Below are 17391 nucleotides of genomic sequence, written 5' to 3' on the forward strand. Positions count from 1 at the left end.
TGTCACAAACCTAAAGGATGTCATAACTCTAATTACAAGTGATGTAGCAGGAAAACTGGAAAAGCAGCCCACTGTACCTGACCGAATAGCAATTCCAATGATCAAATGGCCCCTTGCATTGCCTTCCTAGGTGACAGAGGTAAACACATGGCAAAGGCACAGCCATCGTGGTTCATTTCAGCATGTTGCTGTACACCGGCGCTTAATCTGTGGGACATCTTTCCTGTTTTCCCCTTTAGTACCCAAATTTTCAGCTGTTCTTAGCATCTTTTCGCTGGCTCCAGTTAAATCACTGGTTTACACCAGCCCATCTGCTCCAACACTTGCTGATTTAATTTAGAAAGAATGACTGCACAGGATCAAAAGCAGCACATTTTACTGAAACACTCCTGTATTTTGATTTTCTTAGATGCCCTTTCTAAATCCACTCATAGCAAGTTTTAATCCTCTCCCCATTGTGAATACTCATGATTTTATCCAACCTGAAGATCTTTGAAGTGACTGCTGGGTACCTGAAAGGCAGGGTTCATCTCAAACACATGACCACCCATGACCGGCCCCTTCAGCCACTGCCACCTTTCTGACACTCTGAGGTTGCTACCTGAAGGTCATCTGTACAGAAGCAGGGGCATGCAAGAGCCCCCTGATGCGTAGCCCACTGTCTCAGATCCTAAGCTGTATTTAATTGTCTTTTCCATTTTATACAAAATATAATGTGCATACAGTCTTCCCATGTGCTGTGCCTTCAATGACATTTCCTCAAAGCACTCATCTGCTCCGTCTCAGAGCCCCTGACCCCTTGATACCATAAGCAGACAGCCATCTACTATTTTTTCAGTCATCCCACAAATGTGAGGGCTGCCGCAGAAGAGCACCCTGCAGCTCAGATCAGTTCTGTTTGGGTTTCCTGGCTCATTCCTGTCCTGATTTGTGTTCAGTCAACAAAAATCTTTTCTTCTACTACTGAGTAATTAAAAAAAAAAAAAGTGACAGCCAGGTGCATAATGGTCAATTCAGAAATGCAGTTGCTTACCTCTGCCAGGTTTCAAAGGAAGTGGTAAAAAGAATGTCTACTGCTTCTACTAAAACGGCAAGAAAACACGCACGTGTGTGTGAGAGAGATGGGCACAGCCAGCAGTCATTATGAGGCAACAGCAGCTGTAGTCACAAAATGGCTGCCCCCGAAATGGGCTGATTTGCGGAAGTACAACCACTCCACAGTTACTGCTGTACCATGAACCTTCTCCTGGCTGTTCCACTTTTTCCTTCCACGTCTCAGTATCTTACGCCTCCTGACACAAACCTTGGCTGAGCACGGTCACAGGAAGCCTGGTAACTGGCAGATGGTTTTGAACCATGATAAACAAACCAGCAATGTTTCTTACCGCCACTAACCAAGGTGGTTGTCATTCTCTGTAGGCTTTTCTTGGTCTTGATTCTTGCTTTCAATTTTCAGCCTAATTTTGCTGTTTTGTACACTGTCTTATTTACAGAAGAGGCAGGTTAGATGGTTTGTCTAATTTTGTTCTATTTCTAGTAGCAAGGGCTAGTCCAATGCATAATGCCATAATAATAAATTTCATGATTTATCTAGTTGCTTGTAAGTGCCTACGTCTGACATAAGCATTATTCTCTCCTTCTCTTGTAGAAGTCTCTTTGGTATCCCTTCCAAGTTGCATTTAACTGGAGTATGGGTGTTTCAAGGGTCTGGGGGGCTGCCAGACCTCTAGAACTAGTCTCTCCTTTAAGTATGCGAAGGTGTTCCAGAAGGCTAGAGCCATTGCTTCTCCTGCACACGCCACACCACAGGGTAGGAGAAGCAGCTGGAGGCTGCTCAGCGCACAGCACCCTCCCCCGACAGAGTCACCCACGGTTCCTCTGTTCTGGAAGAGGCAACAGAACGGCTGCAATAGCAGCCCTATTCTTAGCAAATCTGCACTTCAGTTTCTTGGTTTCACAGTACAGATCCTGTTTGATCCCTGTTGCTCATTCTGTCACATGCTGGAGGGCTGACATAGTTTCCAGTAGATCTGCTGCCTCCTCTCTCACAGTAAAGAGTATTTCCAACTCTTTCTTTGGACAGTTTTATGCCTGGCTAAGCTTCTGTGCTATTTATTTAGGAGGTAATAATGTAATTTTATGGCAAAACTATCGCAGACTCATGTACCTAAAGCACAGCTTCCAGGTAATGGGAGATCTTTAGCATCCTTATCACATCTTCATGGCGCATTGTGACCTGCCTTTTGCAATCCCTAACAAAGTGAGGATTACATCTCTTGACACCTGACGCCCCATGGCAAGCCTTGGTCCAGCTGACTCGCAGAAAAAGAGATTTTTGAAACTAAGTATTCCAGGATGACAAGAAGTTTAATGGTACATAAAGCGTTTGTATAAAAAGTACTTGTGACCGCATGCCTGACATCACTGTATTCCATATAGATACTTTCTCAGATATTCTAGCTGTTCGCCTTTTGTCGACAGAACCATAGAATTCCATTCGAAGTGAGGAATCTGTAGAACAGAATCATCCAAACTGGGTGTTAACACCGGTATAAGCCACATAACACCTCAGCAGGGAAAAGGCTCTCTGATACCTGCTGTTCTCCGCTTGAAAATATTTTATCACCTGTATCCTTCTAAAAGCTAGGCTTATTCTAATACTGAAAAGATCAATTTCTAACTGTGAGATTCTTCTCCATGTAAGCACAGTCAGTTTGCTTCCAAGAAGCAGGAGAGTTGCAGAGATGCAAAGCAGATGCCTACGCAATACAGGCTACGACAACTCCATTACACCATCTCCCACCTTTTGAAACCCAAATCGAGAGAAAAATCCCAGGTTACTATAGTTTGTAATATTAATGTATCAAACTAGAATGGCATACCAGTAATGTAACATTTACCGTCAGGGTGATATGAGAAAGCATGATTATCCTGTTAAAAAAAACCCAACCAAGCTTCAGCTTGAAGAAGGATTCTAGCTAAAATGAGAGTAGGTGAGTAATTACATATACAGAGGAATCTGCATTCATGAGCCTCCATTACCCAAATGTTTCTGTGCCGGTGGCTGTGAATTCTCTCTGGCCACTAGTCGTGCCTGCCTCAGCACTATCACTGCAGCAGACACCGTCCATATCCCATCTTGCAGCTGCCGTAACTGTCTCTCTGTCACTCAAGGAGAGTATGTTCAATCTTTTTTTAGTGCAGAAATCACTGGTGAATTGAACTGAAACTCTCGTTTCACTTCTCCTTCACTCAGGCTACGTTGAGATTGCTAGTTTGCCTGCAGGAAGGTAAGAATGAGACCTTCTGACTTCAGTTTTACTGCAGCCACTTTCAGAGAAGGTGCAAGTTCTATCAAGTCCTTACATCATCTGAAGAACAGCTTGGAATTTCCCCCCAAAATACAAAAACTGCTCTCACCCAGTAAGTGCTTTTAATTATTAAAGGCAAATGTATTAATCTACATTATCAATACAAGTCAGGAAGGACACAAAATACTGCTGACTGCTCACCTGAAGTACCCGGTAACCCAGCATTTCCAGGTGTCGTTTTTTCACTGCAGGTTCTCCTTTCAGGTGACATGAATCTTTGCTAAAAGCTTTTGAACCAAGAAATTCCAAAGCAATTCTGCGAACAACAACAATGTGTATTTACTTAAAGGCCCCACCTGAATAGCGAGAAGTGGTATTTCCAGTTCAGGATTGATACTTGCAGCAAGACTGTTACTGATAAACCTGACAACTCACAGAAAAAGAAAATGAACCAACTCCCTGAAACTCCCAGAACATTTTCCTCCTATTTATCTAGAGATACTTGAACTTCACATGAGTTAGAAAAAGCATTTCCTCCCTGCATCTGTTTTTGTTCATATGGCAAAAACAGCTAACTGGCATTTTCAAGTCTCACATTTAAAAGGGTGAGAGGAAAACAATATTCCAATCTCAGGGAACACATTTCGAGAATGCCCTGCCCGCCCTCGTGCTGGGTCTGGCTGGGATGGAGTTACTTCTCTTCACAGCAGCCCGTGTGGTGTTTTGGATCTGTGACCAAAACAGTGTTGATAACACACTGGTATTTTGGCTATTGCTGAAGAGTGCTTGCACAGCATCAAGGCCTTCTCTGTTTCTCACTTTGCACCCACAGTGTACAGGCTGCCGTTGGCAGGAGGTTGGGAGGGGACACAGCTAGAACCTCAGCTGGCCAAAGTGACATTCCACACCATGTAACATCGTGCTCAGCAGCAAAATTAGGGAGAGTTTTTCCAAGTAGCCATTGCTCCAGCATTGATCTGCTGGTGGCGGGTGACTGCATTTGCATCAATTGTTTCCTCTTGCCTTTTTGTTTTGTTTTTCTTTTTTCTTCTCTTCACTTATTAAACTGTCTTAATTGCAACCCAGGAGGTTTTTTCCTCGTTTTGCCCTCCATATTCTCTCCTCCATCAAGCTGCAAGGGAGTAAGCGAGCAACTGGGTGGGAGTTTAGTTGCCGTCTGGGGTCAACCCACCACACGCAGGGAGGCTAAACCTCATAAGGCTTTGGAAAAAGGAATGGAAAAATAAACAGCCAAGGGATTAGGACATAAGCATCAAAACCTTGCTCTAAACTTGATCTACACTTGGAAGAGCTAATGTGCAAGAATTCGAGGTACTAACCTCTGAGCTCCTGGTGGCAGAGCCTTTCTCCCTTCATCCTTGATGTCATGTCTCAACTGTATTCCCTCCATATCATCCAAAGGTATATTCTGAGCCATATAGGAAAGAGGCTTTTTATTTTTATCCAGAACGCACTCAAAATCTGCAAGAAAACACAACAAACCTGTTTACTAACAAAAAAAAATGTGAAATAATTTAATCTGTACAGTGTTTACTTCTAGAAAAACTAAGTGATAACCATAATCAGAGATACCAAACATTATCTTTATTATGCAGAACTTTTTAGAAACTGTATTTTATACAGCAGTTTCTTCTTTGCAGTATCTTGTGGCCATACACTTAGGGGCCTCCTAATCTTGGTGATAATAGTGACATCAGAGATTTCCATAACAATCCTTAGAGGGTTATCTTCTCACCTATTTCATAGTAGTATGGAGTGAGAACAGATGTTCTTGCATAATGGCTTCCGCCTAAGATCTCTGTCAGCATTCTGTGAACATGCTGTCGCAGTGGATTTATTCGGCTACTGCCTACAAAGATAAAATGAAGAATTAATACATCAAAAGTTCCACAGACAAAGGTCTGAAAATAGCACTTTGTGATACTGCATTTTTGACAGCCAGCCTACTGAGTTAAAGCTTTTCCACAGATCCCTGGTGTTATTCCATCATAATTCAGAGACCATGTGATCATCTTTTGGGTTGAAAGTGGCAGGTGCCTATTAAGCATGAATTTCAAATCCAGACTTTCCATCCCAGGATTTTTCCCATTCACATACTACAAACATTTTAGTTTCAGGTTTCGCCTGTTAGATTTTGTTTGCTTTTCACGGTGCTTAGACACTGTCCTGGTTTTTGTTAAAACAAAACCAGTTCTCTTTTCCTTTCAGCAAAGCTCTTCTAAGGAACTGCATTTTTGTGAAGCGGGCTGCTTATTTTTCAGACAGTGTCCACTCCAGAGCTGATAACACATGATGTTTATAGTTTAACTGAGCTAATGGTAGGAATGGAATACAGAAAAGGCCCCTGTTTATTTCTATAGCAGCCAAGGCTGTTGATAGACTTCTTGTGTTCTGCAAGTGAGGGGTCGTACAAGGGTCGCACTTGCAGGGAGGGGCGGACAGGACAGGTGACCCTACATTGACCAACGCGATATTTCATGCCATGCACGTCATACTCAGTTTAAAGCTGGGGGATCACGAGGGTCTCGCTCTCTTTGTCCATGGCCGGCTTCCGAAGAGGACCCTCTTCCTTGTCCTGCCTGCGATCCTGATCCAGATTCCGATCTGTGCCTTCCTGAGTCCAGTTCCCTGCTACCACAGGCTCCAGTCCAGGACTCCTGGTGCCTGCCCGGCATCCCCATGGCATGCAACCCCAGGAAACTCAGTATTGGTTATGTATATTTTGCCTTATTTTTCTGATTATTAGTATTCTTAGTAAAGCGGTGTTAATTTCCAATTTGTAAGTCTCTCTCCCTTTTCCTCCTTCTTCCCTTCCCGTAGTGGGGAGGGCAGGGGTTAACAGAGAGCATCTGCCACGCTGTTCACTGCTGCCCTGCTCTAAATGGTGACAGACACTCAAATAAGTATTTACTTATTTTGCATCTGTTCCAGGCACATCACACTATCTGTCACTTCTCTGGCTATTGAGATCGTTTAGTACCTCGCTCCATTAAACACCTTCAGTCTCAGAGACCAGGCAGCTGAGTTTGACGGGCCGCAGAGCAGATATTCCCCGTGAGAATTAGTGGAGGAGACACTGAGTTTGCATCAGCGGCATTTTCTGAACTGATCACTATTCTGAAAGATCTCAGCTGCTACACTTGATCACCAGCCTACTTTTCCATCTCTCATCCTTGATGGATCTCAATAATTCTGAGGTAGATGACACCAGTGAGTTCAAAAGGAGGCAGCAAAAATGTTCACCTTGAAAAATTTCAGTCAAATGCTCAGCCTTGTAAGTGAAGCAGGGACCAAAGCGACCCATCTCCTCCAGCAGACAATCCCAATGATCCTCTTCCTGCCTGTCCATCCTCCATGCCACATACACTGCTTCTGTGTATTTAAATTGTATTTCTTATGTAGAAATATCCCTTCTCTATTACATTAATTTTCACAGGGAAAATTGCTATCTGTCGCACTGCTAAGCAGTTGCACTTCCCAAGCACGCACCCTCAGCAGACAGCGGGGTGCGCCTTCCCGAGCTTCTGTTGTGGAGAAACGTCTAGCAGACTGTTGAAAACAGACTATTACTAGTAACAAGGGCAGCTTTTCCTCTCCTAAATTACTTACTGTTATGAAAGACACGTTGGCAGTAGCGTTCATGAAACCAAGGGATGTGAAACTCGGGGCATTCCAGACAGACTGCTCTGTTCAATTTCATGAGGCGTGAGCGGACCCTCTGCTTTAGGGCATCAGGCAGGACTGAGTCAAACAAAATAAAGAGCTGTGAACTGAAATGTGAAAAATCCAACACATTGAACTAAACAGCTACCTCTGAATTCCTCACTACAGACACAAATATCTGTATACTATGGCATTTACAAAATTCATGCTGCAGAATCTTAGAAAGGTTCTCAAAAACTCCGAGGAAAAAGAAGAAAAATATCGGTTTTGCTCAACATTAAGAACTACAGCAAGACAGAAGAAAGCAGCAATTTAAACTCCCTTCTATTATTTATCTTTTAATGAAGCAGTTGTAGGTCAAATGGCAACAGCACATTGATAGTGAAAAATGTACAGGTAGAGAGGAAGGAAACAGCTGGACAAACACTTAGTCTTTTATTTAGAGAGAAGAGACTGGTGGGACTCATTTTTTGCAACAAGAATCCCACATTATTTCTTAAGCTTTGTGACTATTTCTAGTAACAAATACCATAATTGAGTAATTTTGTTTCCAATACTATTGAAGACTTTTAAATACTGAGTGCAATAAGTTGAGTACAAAATTTGTTTTAAATGAGCTTCTCTCATCTGCAATACAAGTCTGTACTTCTAAAACAAAGCAAAAATTTTCAGTCATTCCTTCCCTTTTAGCACTCAAATAATGGACTATAGAGAGAGATCTTTCCAGAAAAGTGAATCTTTTAAAAAGTAATTCTACTTCTCAAGTCATATATAGGTCCACAATTCTATTTGATGCCAAATGCTACATAACCAAATTCATCAGAGAGCTAGGTATCTACCTTCCAGTTGAGCATCCAATTTGCTTAGGAAAGAAACATCAAATATCCTCGTTATCAGAACTGGAGGAAAATACCCGGCCACTGCCAAAACATGACCCAGCAGCACCAAGTGGTGAGTTTCAAAACAACCTTTAGAAACCAAACAGAAATTCATATTAACACTTGACATGACGTTGAAAGGATTTGCAATACCCTCCCAAATCTCCAAGTTTCTTTCTTAACATACTAAATGAACACACCGGCAGATTAAGGACTACCTCTGCTACCTGCATCAAGGCGTAAGGTAACTCTTACCAAGTTTTTGCAGGAGGAAACTAGTTAGTATTAAAAAAAGGTAATTCCACAATATTTCAGTAGCCAGCAAATTTTCAGAGTTCTGTGAGGCTATATCATAGAATCCCAGAACAGTTGGGGTTGGAAGGGACCTTATAGATCATCCAAGTTCCAACCCCCCTGCCATGGGCAGAAACACCTTCCACTAGACCAGGTTGCTCAAAGCCCCATCCAGCCTGGCCTTGGAACACTTCCAGGGAGGGGGCAGCCACAGCTTCTCTGGGCAACCTGTGCCAGTGCCTCACCACCCTCAGAGTAAAGAATTTCTTCTTAATATCTAATCTAAACCTACACTCTTTCAGTTTAAAGCCGTTACCCCTTGTCCTATCACTAAATGCCCTTGTAAAAAGTCCCTCTCCAGCTTTCTTGTAGGCCACTTCAAGTACTGGAAGGCTGCTTTAAGGTCTCCCTGGAGCCTGCTCTTCTCCAGGCTGAACAGCCCCAGCTCTCTCAGCCTTTCCTCACAGGAGATGTGCTCCAATCATCATCAATGATGCATCATCAGTATATATAAAAAAAAAAAAGTCTCCACACATTTCCTCTACAACTTAACCATCTCTTTGTGATGAATCACAAATTATCACAAATTGTATCCTGTCCCCAAATGATGATTCCTTGGGGAATGCCACAAAAGTTCTACACAATAACAGCAAGGAAAATTAATCAGAATTTCAGAATTTTCACTTACTTTTTACTACGCTCAAGATACCTTGATAGTCCCTCACCAATAGTAATTTTTAAAAGGGTGAAATGAAGCTAGAAAACCCAATGGAAGCGTACATTGAACGTCTATCGTGGTTTAACACCAGTAGCAGAATATTAGTAGCAACATACAGACACATTTTTTTCTTTGCTTAAAAAGAAATGCCATTCTATTCCCACTTTTATTCAGTACAGATAATATCTTCCAATAATACTCATTTATTTGGTGTCAGAATATCTTTTTCTAATGCACTTACTCAAGTTAGAAGTAAGATGTTGGATACAACTCTCAAAGAATTCTTCATTGGCAGGAGGGTCATAATTCAGAGCAGAGAAAAGGAAGAGAATAAAATAGATTCCAAAGGGGTGGATCTGGAAAAAAAGACATCCTAAATTAAGTCACTGCAAAATATCCTAATATTGCTTTACAATAAAAAAGGGTTCTATAATTCATTCAGAATTTGGAGATTTAAGACTAGATGAGCCATTTTCAAAATTTTTTTTTGGTCAACTTTTCCTGGAGAAAAATATTTTAAAAATAAAATGCAGGAATCATTAAAACTGCAGCTATGGCTAAAACTTAAAATAATTTCATGTAGATGATCCAAGTGTTTCTGTATATGTAGACTTTAAGAAGCTTTTAAAAAGGTTTCCTATTAAATACTTTTAAAGAAACTAAACTGCCACAGAATAAAATCAGAGATCTACATAAATACTAGACTGAGAAGGAGAAAAAAAAAAAAAGTATAGCAAGAAAACACAGTAATTTTGACCAAAAAGACAGGCTACTTGAGAAATCCCCACAACAATGAGTAATGTAAAAATATACACCATGTGATGTGACTATTTGTAAAGAGGTTAAAAAAAATTATTTAGATAGTCAAACGTAAAGCTGAATGCAGAGGATTATGGTTGACCTAACACTGACTGAACAACAAAAGAAGAAAGGAAAATTAAAGAGTGGTAAGCGCAAAATAATATACATGGAAGCAAAAGAGCTTTGAGTGAACACAGAAAAAGATGAGCTCCAAATCAGGAACACTTAAAAAAACTCTTAGAAACAGTGTGGATTGTGTTCTGAAACACATCAACTACTGACCTGTCCTTTCTTACTGAATAACTTACACAGTAGATAGAAAGAAAAACTGTAATACCTTGTGTATATTTTCAACAGTCACAGAAGCTATTCTGTCAAGTAATGAAGGACAACAGTGGTTTGTTTTTATGAGGAAAAAAGACAACTGTAATACATTTGCCCGTGTTATTTGGTCTATCAAGCATTGACACATGGCCATAGTCTCCTCACTGAGGACTTCTCCAAACCACTCTCCATTCACATGTGTAAGTTCTTCCAATAGACGATTTAAGTTGTTGGCTTTCTGAAGCCTCTGCAATCCACAGTCATTTAGTTTTTGCAGAAGCTTTACACATTGCTCAGAACTGTTTTGCCAGTGCAACTGGTCATAATGATTCCATTTGACAAGAGCCGTAGCAATGCAACTCAAATGATGGAGCCTGCATTGAGGCAGAACTGCTGCTGCTTTGTTTATAATGATTTCCTCCACTTGGAAGGAAGGAAGCATGGCCAGAACACGAATTATTGCAGCAGTATCAGCAGGTATGACACTAGATTTTAAGAAACTGGAAGAGAGACAGAAATAAAAACAGACCATCAGTACTGACAAGGTGCAAATGTTTAAAAAATCAAATAAATTAAATGCATGAAAATTCTATTTTAAAAGTCAAAAACTGCACATCAAATATAAAACAAATAGAATATTAATGACATGGTAGAACTTCATAGTTAGTGACTACCATCTTTTTTCACCGAGACTAAATTCTTCCTTCTAATTCATTCAAAACTAAAAAAGAGAAGAAGAGAAGGAGTATCTCAGTCAGCTGGTGAGGCTTCAAGTGTTACTGATAAACACAGAAGTCCTTAGTTACGGCAGAAGGTCCACCTTTGTTAATGGAGTCTCTGCGTTTCTGGGCCTGGACAATTTCTGTGATTTCTGTCCTGGCGAGCACCATGTTCTGAGGTGCCTGAGGAACATGAAGGCATCATGCACAAAAAATACGTACAGCCAGGGCACTGAGTTCCTATAGAGGGTGAGCAGTGGAAGCAACAGTGGCAGATCTCTTCTCCCACGATTCCAGAAACGGCTTCCCTTTCTATGTTGCAACTGTACAAGCCTGAGAACTAACTAGACAGTCCTTCAATCAAAAGAGCACTTCCACTCCACACTTTCACTTGTCCCAACCATGGCATTCTTACTGTATATTTTTCATTACTTATTCCTCCAAACATCAAAGAAGACATTAATACCTACCCTCCCTTTAAAGCACCAATCAAAATTTCCTGTTCAATGTCATGATATTGCAGCAGCCAAGGGGCAAAAAAAATCTATTTTGAAAAGATATCATAGGTATTAGTAGATACCATTGGGTCTACAGTCAAGACAATATCCACTTCCTATTCTCAGATTTACGTGTTTAATAGAATCAAATACTTTTAACAGTTTGTTACTTCTTCATATTTTATGGAAACAAAAGGATTTAACATCTTAGCTTGTTATTTAAAATATTAAGTAGACAACTGTTTAAAATTTAAATAGCTACATTTCCAAGAATACACACTTACCCAAACAGTAACATTTTTAGTTTGGCAAGCAGCTCCAGATCGTGGCAACGCAACACCACTAAGTACTGCGTTAACTTTACCAACTGTAATACATAATAGCTATCCAAGTGTTTGTGCAGAACAGAAGCCATCCTGAATACAGACAGAAAAAGATGACATGGTGTTATGCTAATACAGAAGATCCTGCAAAACAGAACATCCCACATGAAGAAGGGGTGTCCCGTGGCACACAGTACCCAGGTGGAGGGTTGCACATACCCACACTCCCCTCCACCCCAGTTTTGACGGTGTTCCACCAAGACACAGCAGCCTCTCTCCACTTAGTGAACTGCAAAATTAAAGCCCTCATCACAGCAAAACAGCTACTTCACTGTAGTAATTTCTGTTGCAGATTTTACAATCAGTTAAATTTAGAGTGGATCAAGAATGGGATAAACTAGCATCACCATCTTCACCACCGCCGTACTCACTTACCACAACAGTGGTTGCTACGTCTATATTGGTCTAAAGCTGTAAGAGGGGGCTGGATTTGTAGGGAGAGATAACACCTTAAGACCTTCCTTAGCCAGTGAGATTGAAGAAGAAAAAGCATGAATTCACCTGGTCTTCTCTTTAATACCACTCTGCTCTACAGTACTACTTGTCATTTTTCTTCCAAGGATCTATTTGGTTCATACAACTACATTCAATCCACAGTTACTGCTCACAACCTGCATTTAACTCTGCTGCATCTGTGACGTATCTGATGCTGCATCTTCTGTGCTCAAAACCTCAACTGCTTTTCCCTTCATTGTACGAAATATTACCTCTCCCTATAAACAACATTCAGTTTACAACTGCAGAAAACCTGGCCCAGGTTCTTGAAGACACAAGACTTAATACCTCAAAGTAGGGCACAATAACTTTTGAATAAACAATTCACATCACAGGATCTCCTAGATAGGATGCACTCTCTGCAACTTAGTATATTCTCATTCGTCTAACCAGTTTACAGTAATTGTTAGAGGCAAAGTTTACTCAAACAGGATCACATATTTGTAAATAAGCTAAAAAAATATAGATTACATTAACTTGGTAGGTTTGAAATGCCCTTCTATGAAATTCCTAAGTTGCCTCAATTACTTCTGGGTCAAGCTGTCATATTCTAAAATCTGTAATGCTAATTAGATATAGTGTATATGTGTTCATGTGCAAGTGACACACTTTCAACTCTCAAATTACTGGATATTATATAGTTTTCCATACTAAATGGAAGTAGTTTAACCTAGAGAATACAACTTCTTAGCAGTATCAAAAAAATTACTTTTTGAGTAAATGAGAATTTCTGCATTTCATTTTCACCATCGTCTTCAGTATTACCAATACTTGATGACTGCTAAATTCTTCTGCCATGCGCCCTGCTGTTACTAGCAACCTAAAGAGGAAAAGAGAAGATACATTTTCCAAACAAAAACAGCTCAAATTCTCCAACAAAGATTGCGGCCGTTTTATTTGTCTAGGAAGGAAAGAACCAATAGACTACTTAAGGAAACACAGAAAAAAAATTCCCCCAAACTAGAGGCCTTTCTTCTGTGGACCCTTCTTCTAAACAGTTGATCTGTATGGCACAGATAACAGATGTGAGTGTGTCAGATCAGTACGTACTGCTCTGACACTAGAAACCAGTGAGTCCAACAATTCTGAATGTAGAGAAGTAGGAAAGGTATTCTAAAACACTAAACAATTCACCATTGATCAACAAGCTACAGATAACAGAATCAAACCTGAGTTGAACTGGTTCTGGGGCAAATAAAGCTAATGACTACTTCTGTCCCACACTGATTTTTACCAAAAATAAAATAAATTTTTAAAAAAATCTTGGAAAAGTTTTTGGAACTAAGTCAGCTATGGCAAAACCAACACAGGCTTGCAGTATATCCAAATCTCTAAATAGAGGCAAATGTTCATGAAGAATATGACTGAAAATATGACTAATTGTAATTAATACAGCAAATTCTGCCTAAAACTGCAGACTTCGAGAGACCCATGACTAATACCACCCCCAAATAGCATTTTGTAGCACAAGAAAAACAGGCAGAGTAAAATCTGCCTCACGGTACTATGCTCTAATTGCTAAATAAATGCTGAAGTGTTCCCTGCTGATGACCTTTCATATAGAATAGGATGTACAGCAAACTGGGATAGGACAAGACTCGGGCTGTTTCAGCTACTGTCAGTCTTAAAAAGGGAAAAACAACATATAACACTGCATATATTTCTCAGGAGGTTTTTTACCACAATCCACTGTGAAAGGAAGGCTGTAGTCCAAGAGAGAGCTACAAGACGGCCTTTCGTAACAGCATTCACATATCCCTCGATTACTAGGTCCATCTTTCTACACAACTCTTTTTAAGACAAACTGCTATGACAGTGTTTCCATAATGAAATAATACGCTGCTACAAAGTTACAACTAGGAAACCTAACACTCAGCTCACGGATAGGCTCAGAAATTCCTCTAAACACCAATGCATCTTTAATTTCCATGCAAGACTATGTATATATCATAACTAAGACAAAATTGTTAATAAACTTACCTTTCTCTTACCTTGGATCCTGCCATAGGCCCAAGAGTAAAAAATAATTTTGTGAAGGTTTCAGGATCATCATAATCATCTATAGTTTCAGACAGCAGCTGTTCAGCTACCAGGCGGAATTCAGCATAGTCAAAACCCAGCTGCTCATACAGTCCAAAAATAAGACTAATACTGTGTATATCAAGACTGGAGGCACTTTTAAGAAAAATCTTGTTGCATTTTTCTACCAATGGATGATATCTCAGTTTAACATTCTGAAGAAACTGTAGTATTCTTTTGGCATAGTTGAAGTGGACTTCATCCTTTTCTTCCAAGAGCTGTTCAGCCTTGTGTAGTAATCTATCTCGAAAACTCTATGAGATAACATCAGATATGCTGATCATCAAAACTGACAAGATCCTAAAAAATTCAAAAGATTTTACACTTACACATTGAACATGATAAGTAATAAATTTTAAATTTCTTAAATAAACTATGCAAAGAAAAGAACATTAGTCAGGATGTTGCTGACTTCTGCATAAAAAGGAATTTTAAATCTAATGCAGAAAAAAACAGATGAGCAAAAAGCCATTTCTCCTACTAAAGTATAAAAATTCTGCTTTCAGTGAATTTCTGAAATGACTGGGATTTTTCAACCATCCCTTACAAAGTTGTATGTGACGAAAGCATTTGCCTAAGAAAGACCCTGATGTGCTTGATTCAAATTTGCAAACAGATCTTTAATGTGCAAAGGAAACTAAAGAAACCCAAACAAATCTCAAGTAACAGAATGGGAAGAAGAGTCATTGTCACTCTTAAAGAAAGAATCCCTTCCTAAGGGAATAAAATATATGACCACAAGGAGAGTCAGTTCTGTAAAGAAATGCAAGCCTATTCAATGAGCTTCGTAAGCAGGGTCCTCACAACTGCAAAAATAAGTGTTGGGACTACTGGTGCTGTATAAAGCAGAAAAAGGAAACAGGAGCCTTTGCTATAATGGCCCAGAGGGAGCAGAGGCAAGAAAAAAGAAGCTTGGACTTCTTTGACTAGGGCCAGATTTTAAGTAATTTTAATACTAGGGTAATGCGCTAGACATGCTAGCAAAAGAATAGATTCCTTGACAAAAAAAAAAAAAAAAGCTCTCAAGATAAATAAAAATAACATTGCTTTAAGACTCCTTATTGCTATTCACAACAGTAAACTAAATGCATGTCGTAGTAGAGAAACTACATATCTCAAGGAAGAAAAACATCTTCTGGTGGGTCAATAGCCTCTAAATTCTCAAAGAAGTCCATGTAATATTTAGAATCAGTATAAAGCAGTATCTGCTGTTCTTTCACTCCAAGTAGGACACTAGTTTTTATTAAGTGTTTAAATTGGTTATGAAGAAGTTCTTCGCAACATCATTGGGAAAACGCATTCATCTAAGCAAACCCATCCATGAAAATCAATGCATTAATACAAATTACCTCTTTCCCACAGACCCCAAACTGAAGAAAAGCAACCTCCAGTTGAGGAAAAGGGAAAGCGTTCAACAAAGGCAGCCCAGTATTGTGACATATTGCTTCTCCTGCTACTCTGTTTCATTCTGACACTTACCTTAAATCCTGTATAGAATCCAGTTTCATGTCCACAATATGAGCTACTTTGCCAGTTACGGGACTGAAATGTCTGCATTGCTTGTATAAACACAGTGCAAATTTAGACAGAGCTGGCAAACTAAGCCTGTCAAAACATCAAAGAGAGACAGACAAAGTATCTACCTTTTATTTCTAGTGAAAGACAAAAATCTACTTCAACAACTACAGAAAAGACAAGGTTATATCCACATTACAAAACAAGGAAACAAAATATCTAAGCACTTCCTATTTGGTCACCTACAGTGATATCTTGGACTTAGCCAAAACACCTAGGTATCTTATATTAAAGCATATTGTGCATTCAGAGCTCTACAAAAATCAGTTCTTCATTCAACCAGATCAGTGTAAGAAATCTATAAATATTACATTCTCAAGCAATGATGTGAAATAGCTAAAATGAGTATAAGCAACTTATTACCTGAGTGTCATTTTGTGTTCAAGCTACACTGAATTTATTTAATTGTGAAGATGCCCCAGGTGTTAAGCTGGGAGAGGCAATTCTGTGATGCTGGTGTCAAGACTGACACTAGCTTCTGCCATTAACCTGGTATTAAAAAAAGAAAATTACAATATAAAAAAAAAGACAAAAAATAACAACAAAAAACCACACAGACGGAAAATGTTGGGTTTTAATACAAAAGGTTTTTACCAAAATTGAGATGAGCAGGGTTCTAACAACCATTTTAAGAGTTGGACAGAAAGCTCTAAGATAAAACCGTAAATATTAAAACCTGCAATTCACTTCAAACACGTAAATCTACACAGACCAAAAATTCCCAAAATCTTATGCGTCAGTCCTTGCTGCTGCAGCACCTGAATATCTCAAGCATTTGTGTACCAAAGTCCATCAACACTCAAAGCCTCCATATGTATAAAAATAACTTCTAAAACCTTCAAAAACACACTTGTCATTTAAAATACTCACATAATGTCTAAAACATCTTGTAAATACTCTTTGAGAACTCCGTGTAGCCTCACATGAAACAAACCATGCTTGCAATTTCCACCTTTAACAAAGCATAGGAGTACAGTACTTGCCTTTCTAATCTTTTCCATGCTTCTGTAACAAGCACTTCTGCTAGAGAATCATGGTCTTCAACATTCAGCCTCCAGAAGAAAGACATAATAGTTTGAAGTTTACTTCAAAAGTTATGAAGAAATAAGACATATGTCCTTTCATTATTTACTACAGCATTTTACTTTTCTATCGCTCCCTCCATTCAAACTGATTATAAACATTTATGCATTAATAACCGTAACTCCATTTACTGGGAGTGCTAAACAGATCAGTTCTGCCTGCACCTCAAAAACTGAGGCACAGATGTTGTCTGTGTCACAGTCACAGTATGGAAGCTGGGACAAGGCAGTCTCCCAATCTCTTTATACAATGTCTTCGTAGTCAAAATTCCATCTCTTTTTATTACCAAATACCAAATGTATACATACGGAATTCAACATAATGCTGCTTACCTCAGAATACTATATAGAGTGTCCACAACGGCCTCATCTTCCATGTGTTCCACCTTGTTTTCTGCTAAAATGCAAAGAGTAAGAAACTGGGAGTGATTTCTTATATAGTCACTAGTCCTTAAGAGAAGCGGCCTCTTCTTTTGCAGTTGCCACAGCATGTTCAAGTCAATTCCCACATGTTTTTCAGAAAGTCTGGCCTTGTTCCTTCCAACCAGGTC

General features: G+C 39.6%; 1 protein-coding gene across 3 annotated transcripts; it reads right to left on the minus strand.

Moving 5' to 3' along the window:
* Nucleotides 1-1982: 1982 nt before the first annotated feature.
* Nucleotides 1983-16804, minus strand: FASTKD1 (FAST kinase domains 1). Of its 3 annotated transcripts, none has more exons than XM_075430859.1 (13): nucleotides 16742-16804; nucleotides 15663-15788; nucleotides 14085-14437; nucleotides 12814-12924; nucleotides 11511-11642; nucleotides 10024-10510; nucleotides 9127-9241; nucleotides 7835-7963; nucleotides 6942-7073; nucleotides 5068-5181; nucleotides 4652-4793; nucleotides 3513-3627; nucleotides 1983-2511 (listed from the first exon to the last, which is right to left on the minus strand). In XM_075430859.1, the coding sequence occupies exons 2-13, from the start codon at nucleotides 15738-15740 to the stop codon at nucleotides 2422-2424; spliced, it is 1998 nt and encodes a 665-aa protein (XP_075286974.1). In that variant the 5' UTR covers nucleotides 15741-15788; nucleotides 16742-16804; the 3' UTR covers nucleotides 1983-2421. The 3 variants fall into 3 exon arrangements, with proteins under 3 accessions (XP_075286974.1, XP_075286976.1, XP_075286977.1); XM_075430861.1 differs by lacking the exon at nucleotides 16742-16804 and adding an exon at nucleotides 16122-16705; XM_075430862.1 differs by lacking the exons at nucleotides 15663-15788; nucleotides 16742-16804 and having other exon boundaries at nucleotides 14096-14263.
* Between the last annotated feature and the right edge of the window lie 587 nt (nucleotides 16805-17391).

The sequence above is a fragment of the Opisthocomus hoazin genome, chromosome 9 (genome assembly GCF_030867145.1).
Source record: "Opisthocomus hoazin isolate bOpiHoa1 chromosome 9, bOpiHoa1.hap1, whole genome shotgun sequence".
Lineage (NCBI taxonomy): Eukaryota > Metazoa > Chordata > Aves > Opisthocomiformes > Opisthocomidae > Opisthocomus > Opisthocomus hoazin.